The 18,467-nt window shown below is 39.6% G+C and overlaps 1 protein-coding gene across 4 annotated transcripts in view; it reads left to right on the top strand.

The window, feature by feature from the left end:
- Nucleotides 1-18,467, top strand: part of Myo5a (myosin VA) — a 151,567-nt gene that overhangs the window by 31,372 nt on the left and 101,728 nt on the right. For all 4 annotated transcript variants that reach the window (XM_048423030.3, XM_048423033.3, XM_085689389.2 and 1 more), the window contains exon 2: nt 14,635-14,745. In XM_048423030.3, the coding sequence (XP_048278987.3) occupies nt 14,635-14,745 (111 nt within the window). The remainder of the gene's footprint in view (nt 1-14,634; nt 14,746-18,467) is intronic.

Genomic DNA, 18,467 nt, shown 5'->3' on the forward strand with positions numbered 1-18,467 from the left:
ACTTTTTGTTTAGATATGTTGTGCCTATCTTCAAAGAAACCTCCTATTATGACATGTTTCATTTGGGTGGCCAACTTTGTAGTTTCAGGCATGGCCGTCTGGGTTACTGCTTTTTCACTTGTGCTTCTAGTCATCAACTACATTATTTTTAACTTCTTTCTATGACTTCTTTAGCGATTTTCTGTTTGCCATGGCATTCTGTGAAAGATTGTGTTTCAGGATTTCTATTGCTGTGAAGATACACCATGATCATGATAACTTTTATAAAGGAAAACATTTATTTGGGTGCCTTAAGTTCAGAGGTTCAGTCCTGAACATCCTGGTGGGACTTGGCAGCATACAGACAGACATGGAACTGGAGAAGGGGCTGAGAGGTTTATGTCTTGATATGCAGGCAATAGGAAGTAAACTGAGACACTGGACTTGGCTTGTGAAACCTTAAAGCCTGCTTCCACAGTAACACACTTCCTCCAACAAGGTCATAGCTACTCCAATGAATCCAATGATTCCTCAGTTCATTAGTTCACTCACACAGCAGACATCTCATACACATTTACTATGCTGAGCGAGCACTAGTCCAGGTGTGGGTGATGCCGAAGGATAGAGGTATCCTGTCCTAAGATCATGGTCTAGTCAGAGAGGGCCTGTGAGGGTAGCATACTGATAAAAAGCAGATATTTTAGGTGTAGTTAGGAGGCTCACAAAGACTTACTGGGGTCATAAAACTTAAACATAAAATTTAAAAATGAGGATTTTTTTCTTTGTAAAATTCTGTCTTAAAATGGCTCTAAATGTACAACAAAACATAATGTCGGGGACCAGCCTCAACAAAAACATCTCTTGCCAGGGTAGGGGCATGTGAATTTAGAAATATTAGTAAAGAATACAAAGGCATGTTTAAAATAATGAAACAGAAAAACATATAATAGTACCAGGAGGAAGTTCTGTGAATACTGAAATCCCCCATATTTAATTTCCAATTAAATTAAAATACCCCAACCCCGAGAGGTAGGAGTAAGATTTTAAAAAACTGCATTAACATGATACAAAGAAATGAATAGACCACTTGAGCAGGCTATATCTGTGGTTAAATATTCTGTTTCTAGGACAAAACAAGTCACGCTCACACCCTAGATCAAAATTAGATCAAAACATTCTGTAGGCAAACCACTCCCAGGGTGGAATCCAGTGTTATCTCCCTGAGAGTACTGGAACCTTAGTTGGATCCTTAGACTTTTGTTTGAGGTAGAAACATATCTACTTCTCTATTCCTGAAATACAAGGTCTGGCTTTTAGTCACGCCTGTTGATAATAACCTTGAGAGTGTAGAACTCTCTGCTCTAAATCTAGGTGGGAGCTTTATTTGAGGTAGAATATAGGTAAGTTCCAACTCTCTGACCTTTGGTCAACATGGAATTAGGCTCATATTTTTGGTCCTCCACAACAACAACAAAAAAATATAAAGCTGTAAGTTAAACAGAAGTTTAAAGAATAGAAGAGGATCTGGGGGTGTATCTAAGTTGTTGGAATGCTTCCTTAGCATGTATGAAACCCTGAATTTGATCCTTACAACTCTAAACTTGGTATGGGAGCATACACCTATAAACCCAGAAATTGGAAAGTGGAGGTAGGAGGTAATATTTCTTAAAAAAATTGCTGGCATGCCCAGCTGCGCGGCCTGTCCAAGATACTTGGGCAGCAGACTCACAGAGCAGCCGCGAGCCAGGCAGAGGCTGCCAGAGCGGTGCAGATTACCTGCGTTGAGCGGCAGAGCTGGCTGTGGGCAGGCAGGCAGGAGACAGAGACATGGACATGTAAAATGAGATTAAAATATTTATTCGGGGTTATGGAGGAAAAGAGGAGGGGGCAGAGAAAGAAAGGGAGAGGGAGAAGGAGAGGGAGAGAAAGAAAGACAGAAACAGAAAAGGAGAGAGAGAAAGAGATGGGAAAACACGTGTGCACATGCCAAGAGAGGGAACAGAAAGAGAGAAAGATGGCGATGAGAGATCAGAAGTACTGGGAGTGGGCGTGGCTTGCCCCTTAAAGGGACCAGAGACCAAAAGGAATAACAGGAGAAACAGAAGTTCAAGGCCATCCTCAGCTAGCAAGTTCAAAGTCAGCCTAGGATACATGAGACCTGGTCTCAACAACAGAAGAGAAGAGAGAAACATAGAGACATAGTGAAGTCATGGAGTCAGAGATACAACTAAGAACTATGCGCATAGTGATCTGCTGTTATCTACTCAGTTCTCAAATACACATTATGTTTTCACACTGGGAATGCATCTGATGTGTTATTATGCCTTTCGTTTGACAAATAGAATATTTCTTGACACAGTAACACTTATTCTAGCTTAGACACTATGTTGAACTCAGGATGTCAGTTTTGAGCAAAAATAGATTTATTTTCTGACTTTTTGGTGCTGACACTCAAGCAAAAGGTTATTTGAGATAACGTAACTGTGGGGCTTAATTTAGGTCTAGAGGTCAGGGAAGGATCTTAAGTAATAGGTGTTCGAGCTTGAGGTCTGAAGGATAAACAGAAACCAGTCATAACTCAGTCAGGGACTTCAGAGCTTGAGGTAGTATGGGTGCTCAGGCAGCTAAAGGAAGTCAGTGAAGATTGTCCTTGATTAGGCTGATACTATAAGGTGGGTAGGTGAGTAGGAAATGGCCTGTGGTGAGGCCGCTTCTCTAAAACAGAAGGCAGGCACCAACTAACTAAGGCTCCGGGGGCATATGTGAATATTTTATATTACTATAAAGGCTTTTAAGCAAGGGCGAGACAGGGTCAGATTTTTCCATTTCAAAAAGATCACTGTGGCTACTAATTAGAGAATGGGGAAGAAAGCCTTTTTTTCCCCCAGTACCAAGTAAGGAAATGGTAGAGTACTAACTGTGAAGATGGATGGGGCCTCTAAGTCCAGCTAAGAATCACTGCTAGGACTTGACTGATGAAGGTAAAGGTGAGGGCAATGCTAGGGACCAGTTTCCTCCAGGAGCCAGTAACTTGCTGGCAGATGTGCCCTTCTGTTACTCAGAGGATGCTATGGGAAGGACATACTTGAACAGGAGTGGCAGAGCTCTTCTGGTGTCCTTTGTTGAACTTGCTAAAATTAAGATGCCTCTGAGATAAGTGGAGATTTAGGTAGTTTGTCTTCAGGTAACCTGAAGTCTGAGCTAGAGAGATTTAAGCTGAGGGTAGGTAGGATATATTAGAACTATATAAGAACAAAAATATTCTTTGTCAAAAATCAGGTAAAAAAAAAGAATAAAAATAATGTAGTCTAAAGAGCATACTGTTGATATTAGTGAGAGAAGCTAGTGCTTACTGCCTGGCTCCCTGTCTTCAGTAGTGTCACGAAGGACCTGGAACATGCTCTGACTTTAGGAACACTGTGATCTCAACCTAGGTGTGTCTGTATCTGTCCTCAACCCTAGGGACAAGGGAGCTACTTGTCATACCAGAATGGGACTACATTCAGTGCCTGCCTGTTATTTGCCAGGTACTATTTTGAGAATCTTAAGCACATTGCCTCTAATATACCTATAATTGCCTTATAATATATGTAGTGTAGCTCCAATATTCCTTAAAATTCAACATGTAGAGTATTTTATTTAAAACATGACTCCTTTCTTTTCTAAATCTGTTAGTGGGTGATATTCTAAATGAGAAGATTTCTCTGTATTAAGGCCCAGACATATTTAGCATGAACCCCATTTTTATATTTTTCTCTAAGTTGAGAGCCAAGTGTTAGATGATAGGAAGGTGTGAGTTCTTCTGTTTACCTGGGTGACTTTGTTCTTAGAAGAAAGCAGTTCATTGAGATTGTCCATGTTGTGTCCTAAGCATTGTGAAGCCAGAGCTCATCTGGTTTTGAACATGATTCTGTGTGCTTGTTGGATGGCTTTGACTCTCTCAGGCTTTTTGTTGAAGAAGGGTTTCTTTAGTGGCAGCAGTCATGAAGCATGCTCTAAGGCTTTTCCAGCCAGAACTTCCGCTCTCCTAATCAAGCTTCACGATGACCGTGAGCAACATTGGTCCCTTTGTTTGTTGCAGTCCTGTTCTACTGTTGATTAATTTACTTATTTACAATTTTGTAATTCATCTTCAATACCACTGACTAATTGTAGATAGAAATAATAACTTTTTAAGGTGTGTATCTTAAAGATATTCTTATAAAGTGAGATATAGTTCCAAAAAATCTTTACAGGAATATTAAAGAACTTCAGTTTCTAAAAATATTCATTCCAAACCTTTACCATCTCACACTAAAATTCTAGAAAAATAAAATCCCCTACTTTTGTTACCTGAGTATGATTAAAAAACACTCCATTAATTTTATACTTTTCATTTTTCTCATAAACTTAGAAGAATTAAAATTCTAATACTTAAGAGAAGTGGACTTGAATTTGGTTCACATTTTTTGTGTGCATATGCGTGTGTGTGTGTGTGTGTGTGTGTGTGTGTGTGTGTATTTGAGACAGGGTCACATGTAATACAGACTGACTGGCCTCAAGCTCACTGTACAGCAGAAGATGACCTTACACTTCTGCTCTCTTGCCTCCACCAATGCTTGTGTTACTATTGTACCCATTTATGGGTGCTTTCCATTCACACTCGGACTTCCTGCATTCTGTGTAAGTACTCTATAATTTAACTACACCCCCAACTTTGATTCAACTTATTTACTTATTCTTGTGGAGAAGTACTTTATTACTAAGCAGTTTAGTTAAAGACACATACCTGCCTTATCACCAGACCTTTCTGCTTCATTCATCTCTGAACTGGGGCTGACTTAGGGTCAAGACCTGTAGCTGGATTTTCAGGGCACCACAGGGATCTGAAAACCTGACTTATTTTTAAATTATGCACATTTCATTGTACAAGCAAGATAATTTCAAGAATTATTTAAAAAAATCTTAAATCAACCCTATCATTTTGTTCATTTAGAGGAGTCCATCAATCAGAAATTATTTGTTTAAGTTTTAGTCCTTAAGATCTTCTCACTGGTGTTGTTACACCTTGGGAGAGCCTCATCTTGAGGTCCTAGCTAGTGGAGCACTGCAGGATAGATGTCAGGCTGATTGGTTTTTTTTAGCATGTTACCTTGAATGAAATATTCATAAACTCTGCCTGAGCACATAGATCACTTTAATGACTATTGCCATTATAATGTTAACAGGAATAATTTGGAGGGAAGAAATTAATTTACTTTTTAATAAGGGGTACATCTGGAGTGGAAAGATTGTGTACCTTTTGGCATAGACACATTTGAACACCATTTTTTAAAACCACATTTAAGGTCTGTCTTGGTATGTGTTAAAATGGGTTAATAATGGGGGCTATTGTAATGATTTGGGTAAGATTATTCATATAAAATCCCCAGGCATACAGAAAATACTCAATAAATATAGCTTCATTCCTTACAGATCTGTGATAAATTCCGTTAGACAGAGTTGGTTGTTGCTGTTTAGCTCATCGTCTTCTCTATCAGTTGTGATGGGCCCAGAACACTTCTGTTCTTACTGCTAACCCTACACCAAATGCACACGTTCCCACACCCTAGTCCATTCTTTTCATTGCAGTCTGACTCCTTGCCCTGATTTAGACTTCTGGCTTTTCTTCACTCTCATCTTTTTTGTTCCTCTGCTGTTCTGGGAGATTGAGTATAGTGATAGAAGTGTTATTTCTCTGTCTTTTCAGTGAGGGCTTCATGGTAGAGTTGGGGTGGGGGCCAAACCTCTGCTCCATACTAGCCTGGCTGTTCTTTCTTTTGTCATTTCAACATTTCCTACATGGTCCAGCACTTCAGGCACCTTTCTCTATTTCCAAGAGTGTTGGGAGAGATCAGTAATTCTTTTGTGTACCCTTGTGGAATGTATCATCTGAGGCCAGAGTTCATGAGAGATTATTAAGGGAAGTCCTGTGTAAAGTTTCAGAGAGTCAAAGGTGAAAAGACCTATTTTCAAGTAGCTTGAAGTCTCTGGACTTGGATAAGTCATCACGTAGTGGGATAAGGAGCCTAATAGAAGGCTGGATGAGATACAGGAGGCATTGAGAACGAAGTGCCAAATGACAAATAAGGAAAGGCTTCTTGGAGAAGATGTCATGGAGGACAGACAGCAGGGATAAATAGTGTTCTACTGGTTGGAAATAGAGGGATGGTGATTTAAATGTTGGAAACAGTTAAAGCAAAGACATAGACATATGACCCAGCAAAGCCCTTCAGGGTACAGCAGACCCAGACTCTGACATAACTGGAGAATAGTGGAGTAAGATAGGGGGAAAAAGTGCCAAAGAAGCTCTTCTGTTGAAGGGTTCAATACAATTACTGATATTCTACTTCTGAACCTAAATGATGGCTATATGAGAATTCATTGTATCATTCTTTTGTTTAACATATATAAAAATACAATAAATATACATATATACATAAATATAAATACATGAATACATATACATACATGTTTCTTCTCTTATTTGTATGATATCTCAAAGTTTTTAAATTAAATATATGATTATTAAGTGTAACATTTCCCCAATATTTTCTAGTTTCTTTAATGCTTTTCCTTTACTTTAGAAAGCCCATTGTGTACATTTTAGAGGAACAGTTCCTGAATATTTCACCCCAGGCATTCCATAATTGTTAGTAGCCATGTAGAATGTCATTAATGTGTCAAGTTCAGAGGTGGGGGCATTGGTGATGATCTCTCTCCTCAGCTCATGCTTCAGAGGGACACACACACACACACACACACACACACACACACACACCAAACTTTCTGAAATGGTACAAAATCATTTTTGTGAACATTCACAATGGATGAATGCACTAACACAAATTGAATTATTCAAATCATAAAAATTTAATGTGGACTGTAGGAAAGATGCTCACATACTCTGCGAATTGAGTAGTGTATGCAGGAATTTAGGGGGAAAGAGAATTGTGTGGTAAGATTTGTTAGGTTTCAAAGGTTGGCTGGTTCTTGCTAATGCTGTTGGTTATGTCCTTGAATGTCTGAAGCATCAGAAACACAGCTGCTTATGGTGTTCCTATTTCAGACTTCATTGACTGACAAAAACGCAAGTTAGCACAACTTCAGTGAGTCATTTTTACTAATCAAAGATCTCTTCAGTGTTGTCATTGTGGCAGGAAACAAAAAGATAACTGGTGCCTCCTTAAGCAGGCAGAGATGCCTCTCCCTAGAAGAGTTATGCTGCACACAGTAGCATGATCTAGTGCCCCTCTCTAGTACATACCTGGGCAAGCATGTTCTGGAACCTGCCTTTCCAGTGCACTTCTATTAGACTGTCAGAATTACTTCATCACTGCCAGGCGGGCCAATTAAGTTGTATTGTGAAAATTACAGATGGCTTTTATTTTCCTTGCATGTTGTATTATGCAACTTAAATCTTTGGTAACATTATCTTCTCAGATTTTGCCTATTACAGAGTTTAGCCTATCTCATTTTATTCTTACTCTCATTTCTTACTTCAACCTTAGTTATTTCAATTCAAGTGGATCCGGTTATTACGATTCTGATGTGTCTACCTTAAAAAAAATCTTTGTTTACTTAACAATACTGGAGATTGAACCCAGGGTGTTGTGCATGCTAGGCAAGTCCTGTATCACTTAATCAAACTCCCTCTCCCTCTCCCTCTCCCTCTCTCTCTCTCTCTCTCTCTCTCTCTCTCTCTCTCTCTCTCCCTCTCCCTCTCTCTCTCTCTCTCTCTCTCTCTGTGTGTGTGTGTGTGTGTTTTATTTGTTTGTTTTGTTTTTAAGACATGGTTTCTCCATGTAGCTCTAGCTGTCCTGGAACTCACTATGTATCCCAGGCTGGCAGGACTTGGAGATCTGCCTGTCTCTGCCTCCCTAATGTTGGAATTAAAGGCCTGTTCCACCACTGCCCAACACTCAATGTCTCTATTTTAATTTGATCTATTTTAAGCTTTTTCTCATTCCTTCATCTTCTATTCGTAGTATTTCAATTCCCAAACCCTTGCTTTTCCTCTCCTACTAGTTTCTATCATTGGTTACTTTCTTGCTTTATGAATTTTTCTACTTTAAGTACTTGACTCATGTCCTATCTCAGACATGCTTTGTGGCCTAAGGTGGCTCCATGGAGAACCCTGAGTTAAACTTTTAAAGTTTACTTTTGCTTCCTCTCATACCAGCCTTTTCATCTCCTGTCTTTTGTTCTTAACCTGGATGGAGGGGGGAGGACCCTGGACTTCCCACAGGGCAGGGAACCCTGACTGCTCTTAGGACTAGAGAGGGAGAGGGAGGTGGGGAGGGGGAGGGAAAAGGGAGGCGGGGAGGAGGTGGAAATTTTTAATAAATAAATAAATTTAAAAAAGAATGTAATCTCTAAAATGTGTTAACAACAATTTAATTATTACCCCTGCACATTGTTAAGCACAATTCAAAATAGAAATCAAAATAAAATGAGTTATGTAATAGTAAAAAAAATAAATAAAATCAACATGTGTGCTGCCCAACAACTGGTCCAAGTTGTGTGGTCAACATTTGAGGGATTTGAGTCTAATATTGGTGGTAGATTGATCCATAATCAATCAAGAAAGAAAGAAAGAATGAATGAATGCTGGGTTTTCACTGCTCTGAACCATTAGAGGTTTTCCCTGTGATCTAGAAGCCTTGTCTTTTTGCCTTGTTTCCCTTGATTCATATGCTGGATGTAAGTGAATGAGTTTAGTTCTGTTCCTTGGGAATTTTGTGTGTATTTGCATTGGGTCCTGGGGAAGGAGTGGAAGGAAATGTGAGAAGTAACAGAATCAGACTAGGATGAAAGTTGATTTTCATTATCATATAGAAGAAGCACTAAGAGGCAATAGTAAGAGTTCACAGATTTCATAGCTGTTTCTCCTTGGATACTTTCTTAAGAGGTAGCAGTAAGACAAAAAGTTGATTGTTAGAGAAGCTTGTTTAAATACCTTGCCTCAGGTCAGGCAAGGACATTAGCCTCTGTCTACTTGTATGAAAGTGATATTACCAATGTCTGGGAAGTGCAACTTTTGACAAGTACTCATTGCAAAGACTGGAAATGTGAGCTATCAACACAAAGGTATTTCTTTAAAGATTCCTCTTAGTTAGGCAAGGCCAGTCATTCCTCTACAAGCTTATCTAGTTCGTTGAGGTTTTCTATGTTTTCATCAATCAAGGTAGTAGGTAATTTCAGGACTTTGAATGTCATGTTTATGAGTTGTTTTGTGTAACATGAAGGGGCCTGCTTGTTGAGGTTTCTGTCCCACCCAGCACCCCACAGCCGGCATACCCCAAAGAAAATCACACAAAGGACTCCATAAGATTATAAACTGATTGGCCATTATGCCAGGCTTCTTATTAGCCCTTGTAATTTATATTAATCCAATATTATTATCTATGTTAGCCATATGGCTTGGTACCTTTTTCAGCTGTCAGCTCACATGTTGCTTCTTCAGTGGTCTGGGCGGGAATGGAGGAGGGAGCTGCCTGCTTCCCAGAATACTCCTGTTCTCATCGCCCCGCCTCTACTTCCTGTCTGGTTGACCCACCTATACTTCCTGCCTGACCAATCAACGTTTTATTAAAATACATGATTGACAGAATACAGATAATTCTCCCGCACCAGTTTTGTTTTTCTTTTCTGGAACTAGTAGATCATTTATTAAAAAATTACAAAAATATTAACTTTGTAAAGTAAGAGATGGAGCATGTAATAGATGTTTTTCTATTGCTGTGATAAAAGACCATGACCACAACAGTTTCTAAAAGAGTTTGAGTTCCAGAGAGTTAGAATCTATGATAGAGAAGTGAAGGCATGGTTGAAGGTGGCTGGAACAGCAACTAAGAGCTCACATCTTTTTTTTTAGTTGATTTTATTGAGCTCTACATTTTTCTCTGCTCTCCTCCCTTCCTCTTTCCTCCCCTTCAACCCTCTCCCATGGTCCCTATGCTCCCAATTTATTCAGGAGATCTTGTCTTTTTCTACTCCCCATGTAAATTAGATCTATGTATGTCTTTCTTAGGGTCCTCATTGTTGCCTAGATTCTCTGGGATTGTGAATTGTAGGCTGGTTTTCTTTGCCTTATGTATAAAGGCACTTATGAGTGAGTGCATATGATATTTGTCTGTCTGGTTCTGGGTTACCTCACTCAATATGGTGGTTTCTAGATCCATCCATCTGCCCGCAAATTTTAAGATGCCATTATTTTTTTCTGCTGTGTAGTACTTCAGTATATAAATGTACCACATTTTCTGTATTCATTCTTTGGTTGAGGGGCATTTAGGTTATTTCCAGATTCTGGCTATGCAAACAATGCTGCTATGAACATAGTTGAGCACATGTCCTTGTGGTATAATTGAGCATCCTTTGGATATATTCCCAAAAGTGGTATTGCTGGATTTTGAGGAAGGTTGCTTTCTAATTTTCTGAGAAATCACCATACTGATATCCAAAGGAACTGTACCAATTTGTATTACCAACAGCAATGCAAGAGTGTTCCCTTTACCCCACATCTCTCCAGCATAAGTTGTCATTGTTTTTGATCCTGGCCATTTTTTTAATTAGTTAGTTAGTTAATTAATTAACTAAAAATTTCCACCTCTTCCTCGCCTCCCTTTTCCCTTCCCCTCCCCATCTCCCCTTTCCCAACTTCCCCTCCCCACCTCCCTCTCCCTCTCTAGTCTTAAGAGCAGTCAGGGTTCCCTGCCCCTTTGGAAGTCCAAGGTCCTCCCCCATCCTTACAGGTCTTTAAAGGTGAACATCCAAACAAACCAGGCTCCCACAAAAGTCAGACCATGCAGTAGAATTAAATCCCAATGCCATTGTCCTTGGCTTCTCAGTTAGCCTTCATCGCCAGCCACATTCAGAGTGTCCATTTTGATCCCATGCTCCATCGCTCCCAGTCCAACTGACCTTGGTGAGCTCCCATTAGATCAGTTCCACCGTCTCAGTGGGTGGACGCAGCCCTTGTGATCCTGACTTCCTTGCTCACGTTCTCCCCTTTCTGCTCCTCATTTGGACATAGGGAACTAAGTCCAGTGCTCCAATGTGGGACTCTGTCTCTATCTCCATCCATCGCTAGATGAAGGTTCTCTGGTGATATGCAAATATTCATCAGTTGGTTATGGGACGAGGATCCTGGCCATTCTTACAGGTGTAAGATGGAATCTCGGAGTTGTTTTGATTTGCATTTCTCTGATGACTAAGGATGTTGAACATTTCCTTAAGTGTCTTTCAGTCATTTTAGATTCCTCTGTTGAGAGTTTTCTGTTTGGGTCTATACTCCATTTTTTTTTTGGATTATTTGTTCTTTTGATGACCAGTTTCTTGAGTTCTTTATATATTTTGTAGATCAGCCCTCTGTCTGATGTGGGGTTGATGCGTGACATAGAGAGAGCACACTGGCAATAGTACAAGTCTTTTGAAACCTCAAAGTCACACACTTCCTTCAACAAGGCCATACTTCCTAACCCTTCCCAAACAATTCCACCAACTGGGAATCAAGTATTCAAACATATGAACCTCTGGGGCCATTCTCATTTAAACCATCAGAAAAGTTACATAGAAATTCTCGTTGAATTAGCAATTTTAATTATATTTCTCAGTTTATAGACCGTGCATCAGAGAAAAAGTTATAAAATAAATTTTACTAAATGTATTTGATATATGACATTAGAAATCACTTCCTGGGGCTGGAGAGATGGCTCAGTGGTTAAGAGCATTGCCTGCTCTTCCAAAGGTCCTGAGTTCAATACCCAGCAACCACATGGTGGCTCACAACCATCTGAAATGAGATCTGGTGCCCTCTTCTGGCCTGTAGACACACATGTAGACAGAATATTGTATACATAATAAATAAATAAATAAATAAATATTTCAAAAAAAGAAATCACTTCCTATGGAGAAAAATGAGCAATCTTGCTCATACTAATATATTGTTAGTACTTTTTATTATACTTTTACAAAGCTTCTGTGTATGTAATCCTTAAGACAGACTGCTCTTGCTCTTTGTCTAAAATAAAGGTTAAGGCAAGTATGATACCTGGATTAGAATTTATAATTCTAACATAATATGATATGCCAATGTAATGTAATATAGTATAATATAGTTCTAACATCATACTCTGTCATGCTAAAAGTTTTCAGTATTTTTCAAATTGTTTACATTAAGGTTTTTATGATTCTGTAATCATAAATGAAAAATGAAAAAATTGGGTGAGTTTTAATCTACATAGAATATACTATTTTTGTTTTTTTTTCTTCTTCCCTCCCTCCCTCTTCACTCTCTTTCTTTATTTTGAGACATAATTTCATGTTGTGGTCCTCACTGGACTGAAATTCACTATGTAGCCCAAGATGACCCTCTTCTTCAGTCTCTCAAGAACTCGAGTTACCTGAGCATGCTACTACATCTGGCTTTCCAAACATCACAAGCTATGAGCTGATTTGGCATATTTTCTTTTCTTTTTTTTTAATTTTTATTTTTTGAAAAGTGCTACATTATGTCATCGTAGTTTCTTAAAAGAAAGGTTTAGAAATCTGTCGGTACAGAGGTTAATGTAATGTCTTGTACAGGGGTGGGCTGAAATAAGTGTTTTCCTGTCCATAGATATTTTCTTTAGGTTCCCTGGAGTCTTAGATCTCCTCTGCTTTCAGTCACCTACTGCTTTTTTATTCTCTTTCCCCTCACCTTTAAATTTACTGCTAAATCATTTACATCTCTTTTTTATTAGGGAGTATTGTTGATACAGGTCTGTAGGACCTGTGGCCAGTACTTAGAATATCATCACACTACAACTGCTCCACATGGCACTCACCTAAATCCAGATGTCATTTCAACTCGAAATCCACGTAGATTATGTCTTGGTCACTATTGACAATGAAACCCAGGGCCAGCAAGATAGCTTAGTTGGTAAAGTGCTTGTCATGTAAGGACTTGAGTTTAGATCTGCAGCAACTTACATAAAAAGCTAGAACATTAGTACATGCCTATAATCCTAGCTCTATGGAGGCAAAGACAGGCAAATCCCCAAAGTTTGCTAGCTGTTTAGTTTTGATGACTTAGTGAGCTCCCAGTTCAGCTAGAGACCATGTCTCAAAGTAAAGGATGGAAAGCAGTAGAGGAAGATACCTAACATCAAGCCTTGACTTCCACACTTACATGCACATGTGTGTGTGCCTATACACACATACACAGTTCAAGTCTAGCTGAGCATGATGGTGCATACCTGTAGTTCTAGCTACTTGATTGGCTGCAGCAAGGCCTACCTGGTCTACATAGCAAGTTAAAGCCTTTTTAGTGTGACCCTGTTTCCAATTGTAAAAGGGGATTGGAAACTACTAAGCGTGCAGGTCAGTGATCGTGTTTGCCTAGCATTGGTTCAGTCTTCAGCATGGCCATTATTGGAAGGAAGGAGGGCGGGAGGAAAGGAGACAATAAGGGGGAGAGATGGATAGGGAGGGAGGATTGATATAGAGATGGTTTTACATAAAATGAGAATATAAGTACAGATCAGAAAGGAGATTTAGTCTGGCTGATATCAGTATGTCTTCCTCAGCCAACTGGCTCTAGCTTGCTCTACATTATGATCTATACATATTAAATATTGAAATATTTTGTACTTTTCCTCAAAATTACCTGTCTGACTTAGGTTCAGAGAAAAACTAGTTGAAGCTATAGTTTTAGGATTTTGTGGTAATTATCATACATTCTCATGGTATTGAGGCTACTTGAGCCAAATGTATTGCTAGTCAAATACCATTCCTATTAATCTTTATAAAATTCTGTGTGCAAAATTTCAAATAACAATGTTTTTCTTCGACTGTTAAAATAAGCAATAATTTTTTTCAAAGAAAATTGTCGATATGCAGTCTATGAATTAACTGTGACTTAAGGCCACACATTTATTTCTTATTTCCCCACTAGAATGGTTCCTGAAGATTACCTGGGATGTCACCAAGGCTTTGCAGATGATGAAACCACAATGAAAGATTTAGATTGCGAATGCTACCATAAAGAGATGACTATGCTGTCGAATTACCATCCTAGAACTTTGAAAATAGACATTATATGTAAATTTTTACCCCAAATTACATTTACTATATAAAGCAAAGCTAGGTTTTAATTTTGGTTATTTTTTCAGAGCACATTATTTATATAATTTGGGAATAGTAGTGGTACTGGAGCTAACCTACTTTTCTATTCTAATTTTAAAAGTAAGTGCCATAGCAGGCATGGTATATACCTGTAATCACAATACTCAGCAGGACTAAGCAGAAGGACTGTGAGGTCAAAACCAGTCTGGACTATGTAAATAAAATGGTGCCTCTAATAAACTAACAAAAAGAAAAAGCGAATTTCATATAGCTCAGAGTTCTTTTTGGTGTTTTGTTTGTTTATTTGTTTGTTTGTTTTGAAACAGGGTTCCAGGTCTTATTGTATAACTAAGACTGACCTTGAATTTCTGATCTTCCTTCCCTTCCAGTGCTGGGCTGCACCACCGTACCTTGCCTAAGATGCCTTTTTAATAAATTAATTATAAGTGAAGTTATAATGTGATATGTTGTAAATATGGTTGTTAAGTGATTGATTTGCTAGCTTAAATGTCTTTCCTTTTTGTCTTCTAGTTTGCCAGGGTTTGGATACCTGATCCTGAGGAAGTGTGGAAGTCAGCAGAGCTGCTCAAAGATTATAAACCTGGAGATAAAGTGCTGCTGCTTCACCTTGAGGAAGGGAAGGTAAGAGCTTCGCCTTCATTTCTTATGTTTAGCCTGAAGTGATGGAGGGTGAAAGATAAAATCTGACTATAATTTCCTTAATTCCAATTATATAGCACAAATATTGAATTACTTTAATATTGTTATTTACTATTTTGATAAAATGATACTTTTTCTGTACTCCACATAGAAGCCAGTGAAAACAAGACATGCTTTAAAACACCATCATTTTAGCTTCTACATTTATTATGATTATCAAATTTGCCTTAATTTCTCATTTTAATACTAAAGAGGTACCTCTGCATCCATATTTTATGTTTAGGACAGCATTGCACTTACTTCATAATAACTAAGTACCTGTCTACGTTTGATATTTGGGAAATATTTACCAAGGAACTGTTGTATATGAAGCATTTCACAGTCACCAGAAGACCTTACAAGCAGCCCTATTGCTGACTAGCTGTACTCTATGTCAGTGAACTCATCTTTGTTCCAAAGCTTTTAATCTGTCCAGTGCATTTGACAGGATATGTCACACTTCTTCTTAAACAGAATTTTGTGGCATTCATTTTGTTTAAAGAATTTATAGTCCCAGTGTTAAGTGCTCAACCTTATATGGGGGCATTATATTACCCTCTCCAAGGCTCAAAGAACATTGCAGAAGATGAGAGAGAACGAATGTAGGAGCTGGAGGATGTCAGGATGGGGGTGGGGTTTCTACAAAATACTGTTTTCCTGACATGACATGGCTGTTGCACCTTAAGCTCACAGCAGCTGTGACTGCCTACATAGGACTAGGCCCATTCGCATTGCAGCACGGATGGAGAAGGGTCTTATGAGGCCCCACTCCTCCCTGAAGAGTTACGGTAGTAAATGATTTCTAGGGATGGGGAGTCATATTCCTCAGTGGTGCAGCCACTGGTAAGTTGTTCTTCCTTGAGTTAATAACCCCAACCCATGTTCATGCAGACAACCCTAATTAGATGCAATGGGACCTATCCCTACTTCACTTCTGACCCCTGTCTGCTCATAGACATCAAAGTAGGAGGGAGTTTCTTGGGAAGAAGAAAGGACTCAGTGGAAGAGGGAGGGGATAGTAAAAGGGAATAGGAGGGAGAATATGATCAAATTGTGTGTGTGTGTGTGTGTGTGTGTGTGTGTGTGTGTGACTAAAATAATAAAACATTTAGAAGAACTTTCAGTTCAAGTTAGGTACAGTGTCTCATTCCTGTACTCCTAGCATATGGAGGCTGGGGCAGGAGAATTTCAAGTTTGAGTCCAGCTGGGTCTATATAGTGAGGTATTGTTTCAATACATAGAACAAGGGCTGGTGAGATGGATCAGGAGATAAAGATCCTTGCCACAAAACCTGATGACCTGAGTGCTGCACTAGGATTCTCAAGATTTCTACCCTGTTTCCCTGTTGTTGTGATAAACGCCATGACTAAGACTAATTTGGGGAGGAAAGGTATCTCATCTTACAGTTTATATTGTCAAGGGAAACCGAGGTACACGCTCATGGCAGGGACTTGGACACAAGAAATAAGCAGTGACCACGGAGGAATGATGCTTACTGGCTGGCTGTGGAAGACAGCATCACTGTCTAGAACAACCTGCTAAACTCCACTTACAGCATTTAGCCCTTTTCTAGTATGAAGTTCCAAAGTTTTCATATTCCTTCAAAACCCCCCACATAGTCTGGTCTTCACAGCAATAGCCTGCTTTTTGGTTTCAACTTCTGCATTAATGGCCTTTCTGCTGCTGTGATAAAACACCACAGCAGAAGCGTCTTACAGAAGAAGAGTTTATTTGGACTTGGAGTCCAGAGGGATAAGAAGTCTGTTATGCTGGGAAAGTATGGCAGCAGGTGCCAAGCATGGTGGGAGCAAGAAGCTGAGATCACATATTTTACCACAAGCATGAGGCAGAGAGATCAAACTAGAACTGGGGCGGGCTGCATGTATACTCCCTAAGCCCATCCTAGTGGCATTCCTTCAGCAGGGCTACATCTCCTACACCTCCCAACACAGTGCCCAACTGGGCACCAGGTATTTAAATCCCTGATCCTAAGGGGACATTTATCATTGAAACCACCATAATGTTAAAAAAAAGTGTATGTTTATTTTTCAAATGATCAACCCGTGCATTGAGTACTTACTGAGTATCAAGCATGATTCTAACTCTTTTAAGACAATTCATCTCTTAGGGTCCTTCTTGTTTCCTGGCTTCTCTGGGGTTGTGGCCTGTAGACTGGTTATCCTTTGCTTTATGTCTGATATCCACTTAAGAGTAAGTACATACGGGGGCTGGAGAGATGGCTCAGTGGTTAAGAGCATTGCCTGCTCTTCCAAGGGTCTTGAGTTCAATTCCCAGCAACCATATGGTGGCTCACAGCCATCTGTAATGAGATCTGGTGCCCTCTCTGGCCTGCAGGCACACATGTAGGCAGACATTGAATACATAATAAATGAATAAATATTTAAAAAAAAAAGAGTAAGTACATAATATGTTTGTCTTTCTGGGTCTGGGTTAACTCACAGGAAACAAGGAGGACTCTAAGAGATATACATGGATCCCCCTGGAAAGGGGAAATAGAGAAGATCTCCTAAGTAAATTGGGAGCGAGTGGTATAGGACAAAAAGGGAGTGAGAAGGAGAGAAAGGGGAGGGGGGAGGAATATGTGAGGGATCAGGAAGGTTGGGAGAAGAACAGAGGAGGAGAGCAAGTGAAGAGATATTTTGATAGAGGGAGTTATTATGAGGTTAGCAAGAAAACTAACTAATAAAAATTCCCAGGAGTCCACAAGCATGACCCAAGCTAAGAATATGAGCATTAGTGGAGAGGGTACTTAAACTTCCCCTGTAGTCAGATGACTACCTTAATTGTCATCATAGAGCCTTCATCCAGTAAATTGTGGAAGCAGATGTAGAGATCCACAGCTAAGCACTGGGCTGAGCTCCTGGAGTCCAGTTGTAGAGAGGGAGGAGTGATAATATAAGCAAAAGGGTCAGGACAATAATGGGGAAGCTCACAGAAATAGCTGACCAGAGCCAGTGGGAGTTCACTGACTCTGGACTGACAGCTGGGGAACCTGCATAAGACTGAACTAGGCCTTCTGAATGTGAGTGACAGTTGTGTGGCATGGACAATTTGTGGGGCCACTGGTAGTGGAACCAGTATTTATCCCTAGTGTATGATCTGGCTCTTTGGAGCCCATTCCCTGTGGAGGGATACTTTACTCAGCCTAGATACAGTGGGGGAGGGCCTTGGTCCTGCATCAAGTGATGTATCAGACTTTGTTGATTCCCCATGGGAGGCCTCACCTTCTCTGAGGAGTGGAAGGGGTGTGGGGTAGGGGAAATGTGGAGGGAGCAGAAGGAGGTGAGGGAGAGGAAATTGGGATTGGTATGTAAAATAAAAAAAGATTGTTTAAAAAATTTTATAGAAAATGTGAAACTTGCCTCAAAAAAAAAAAACCAAAAAAAAAAAAAACCCAAAAAACAAAGACAAATGTAACATGAGGTCCTGATATTTGGGGTTTCTGTCCTGCCCAGTTCCCACAGCCAGTAAGCCCCAAAGAAATTACACAGAGAGTCTATATTTATGATAAACTGATTGGCCCGTTAGCCCAGGCTTCTTATTAGCTCTTGTAGCTTATATTAACCCATTATTCTTATCTATGTTAGCCACATGGCTCAGTACCCTTTTCAGCAGGGCAGGTCACATCCTGCTTCTTCGGTGGA

This window comes from Myodes glareolus, chromosome 4, assembly GCF_982192425.1.
Source record: "Myodes glareolus chromosome 4, mMyoGla1.1, whole genome shotgun sequence".
NCBI lineage: Eukaryota > Metazoa > Chordata > Mammalia > Rodentia > Cricetidae > Myodes > Myodes glareolus.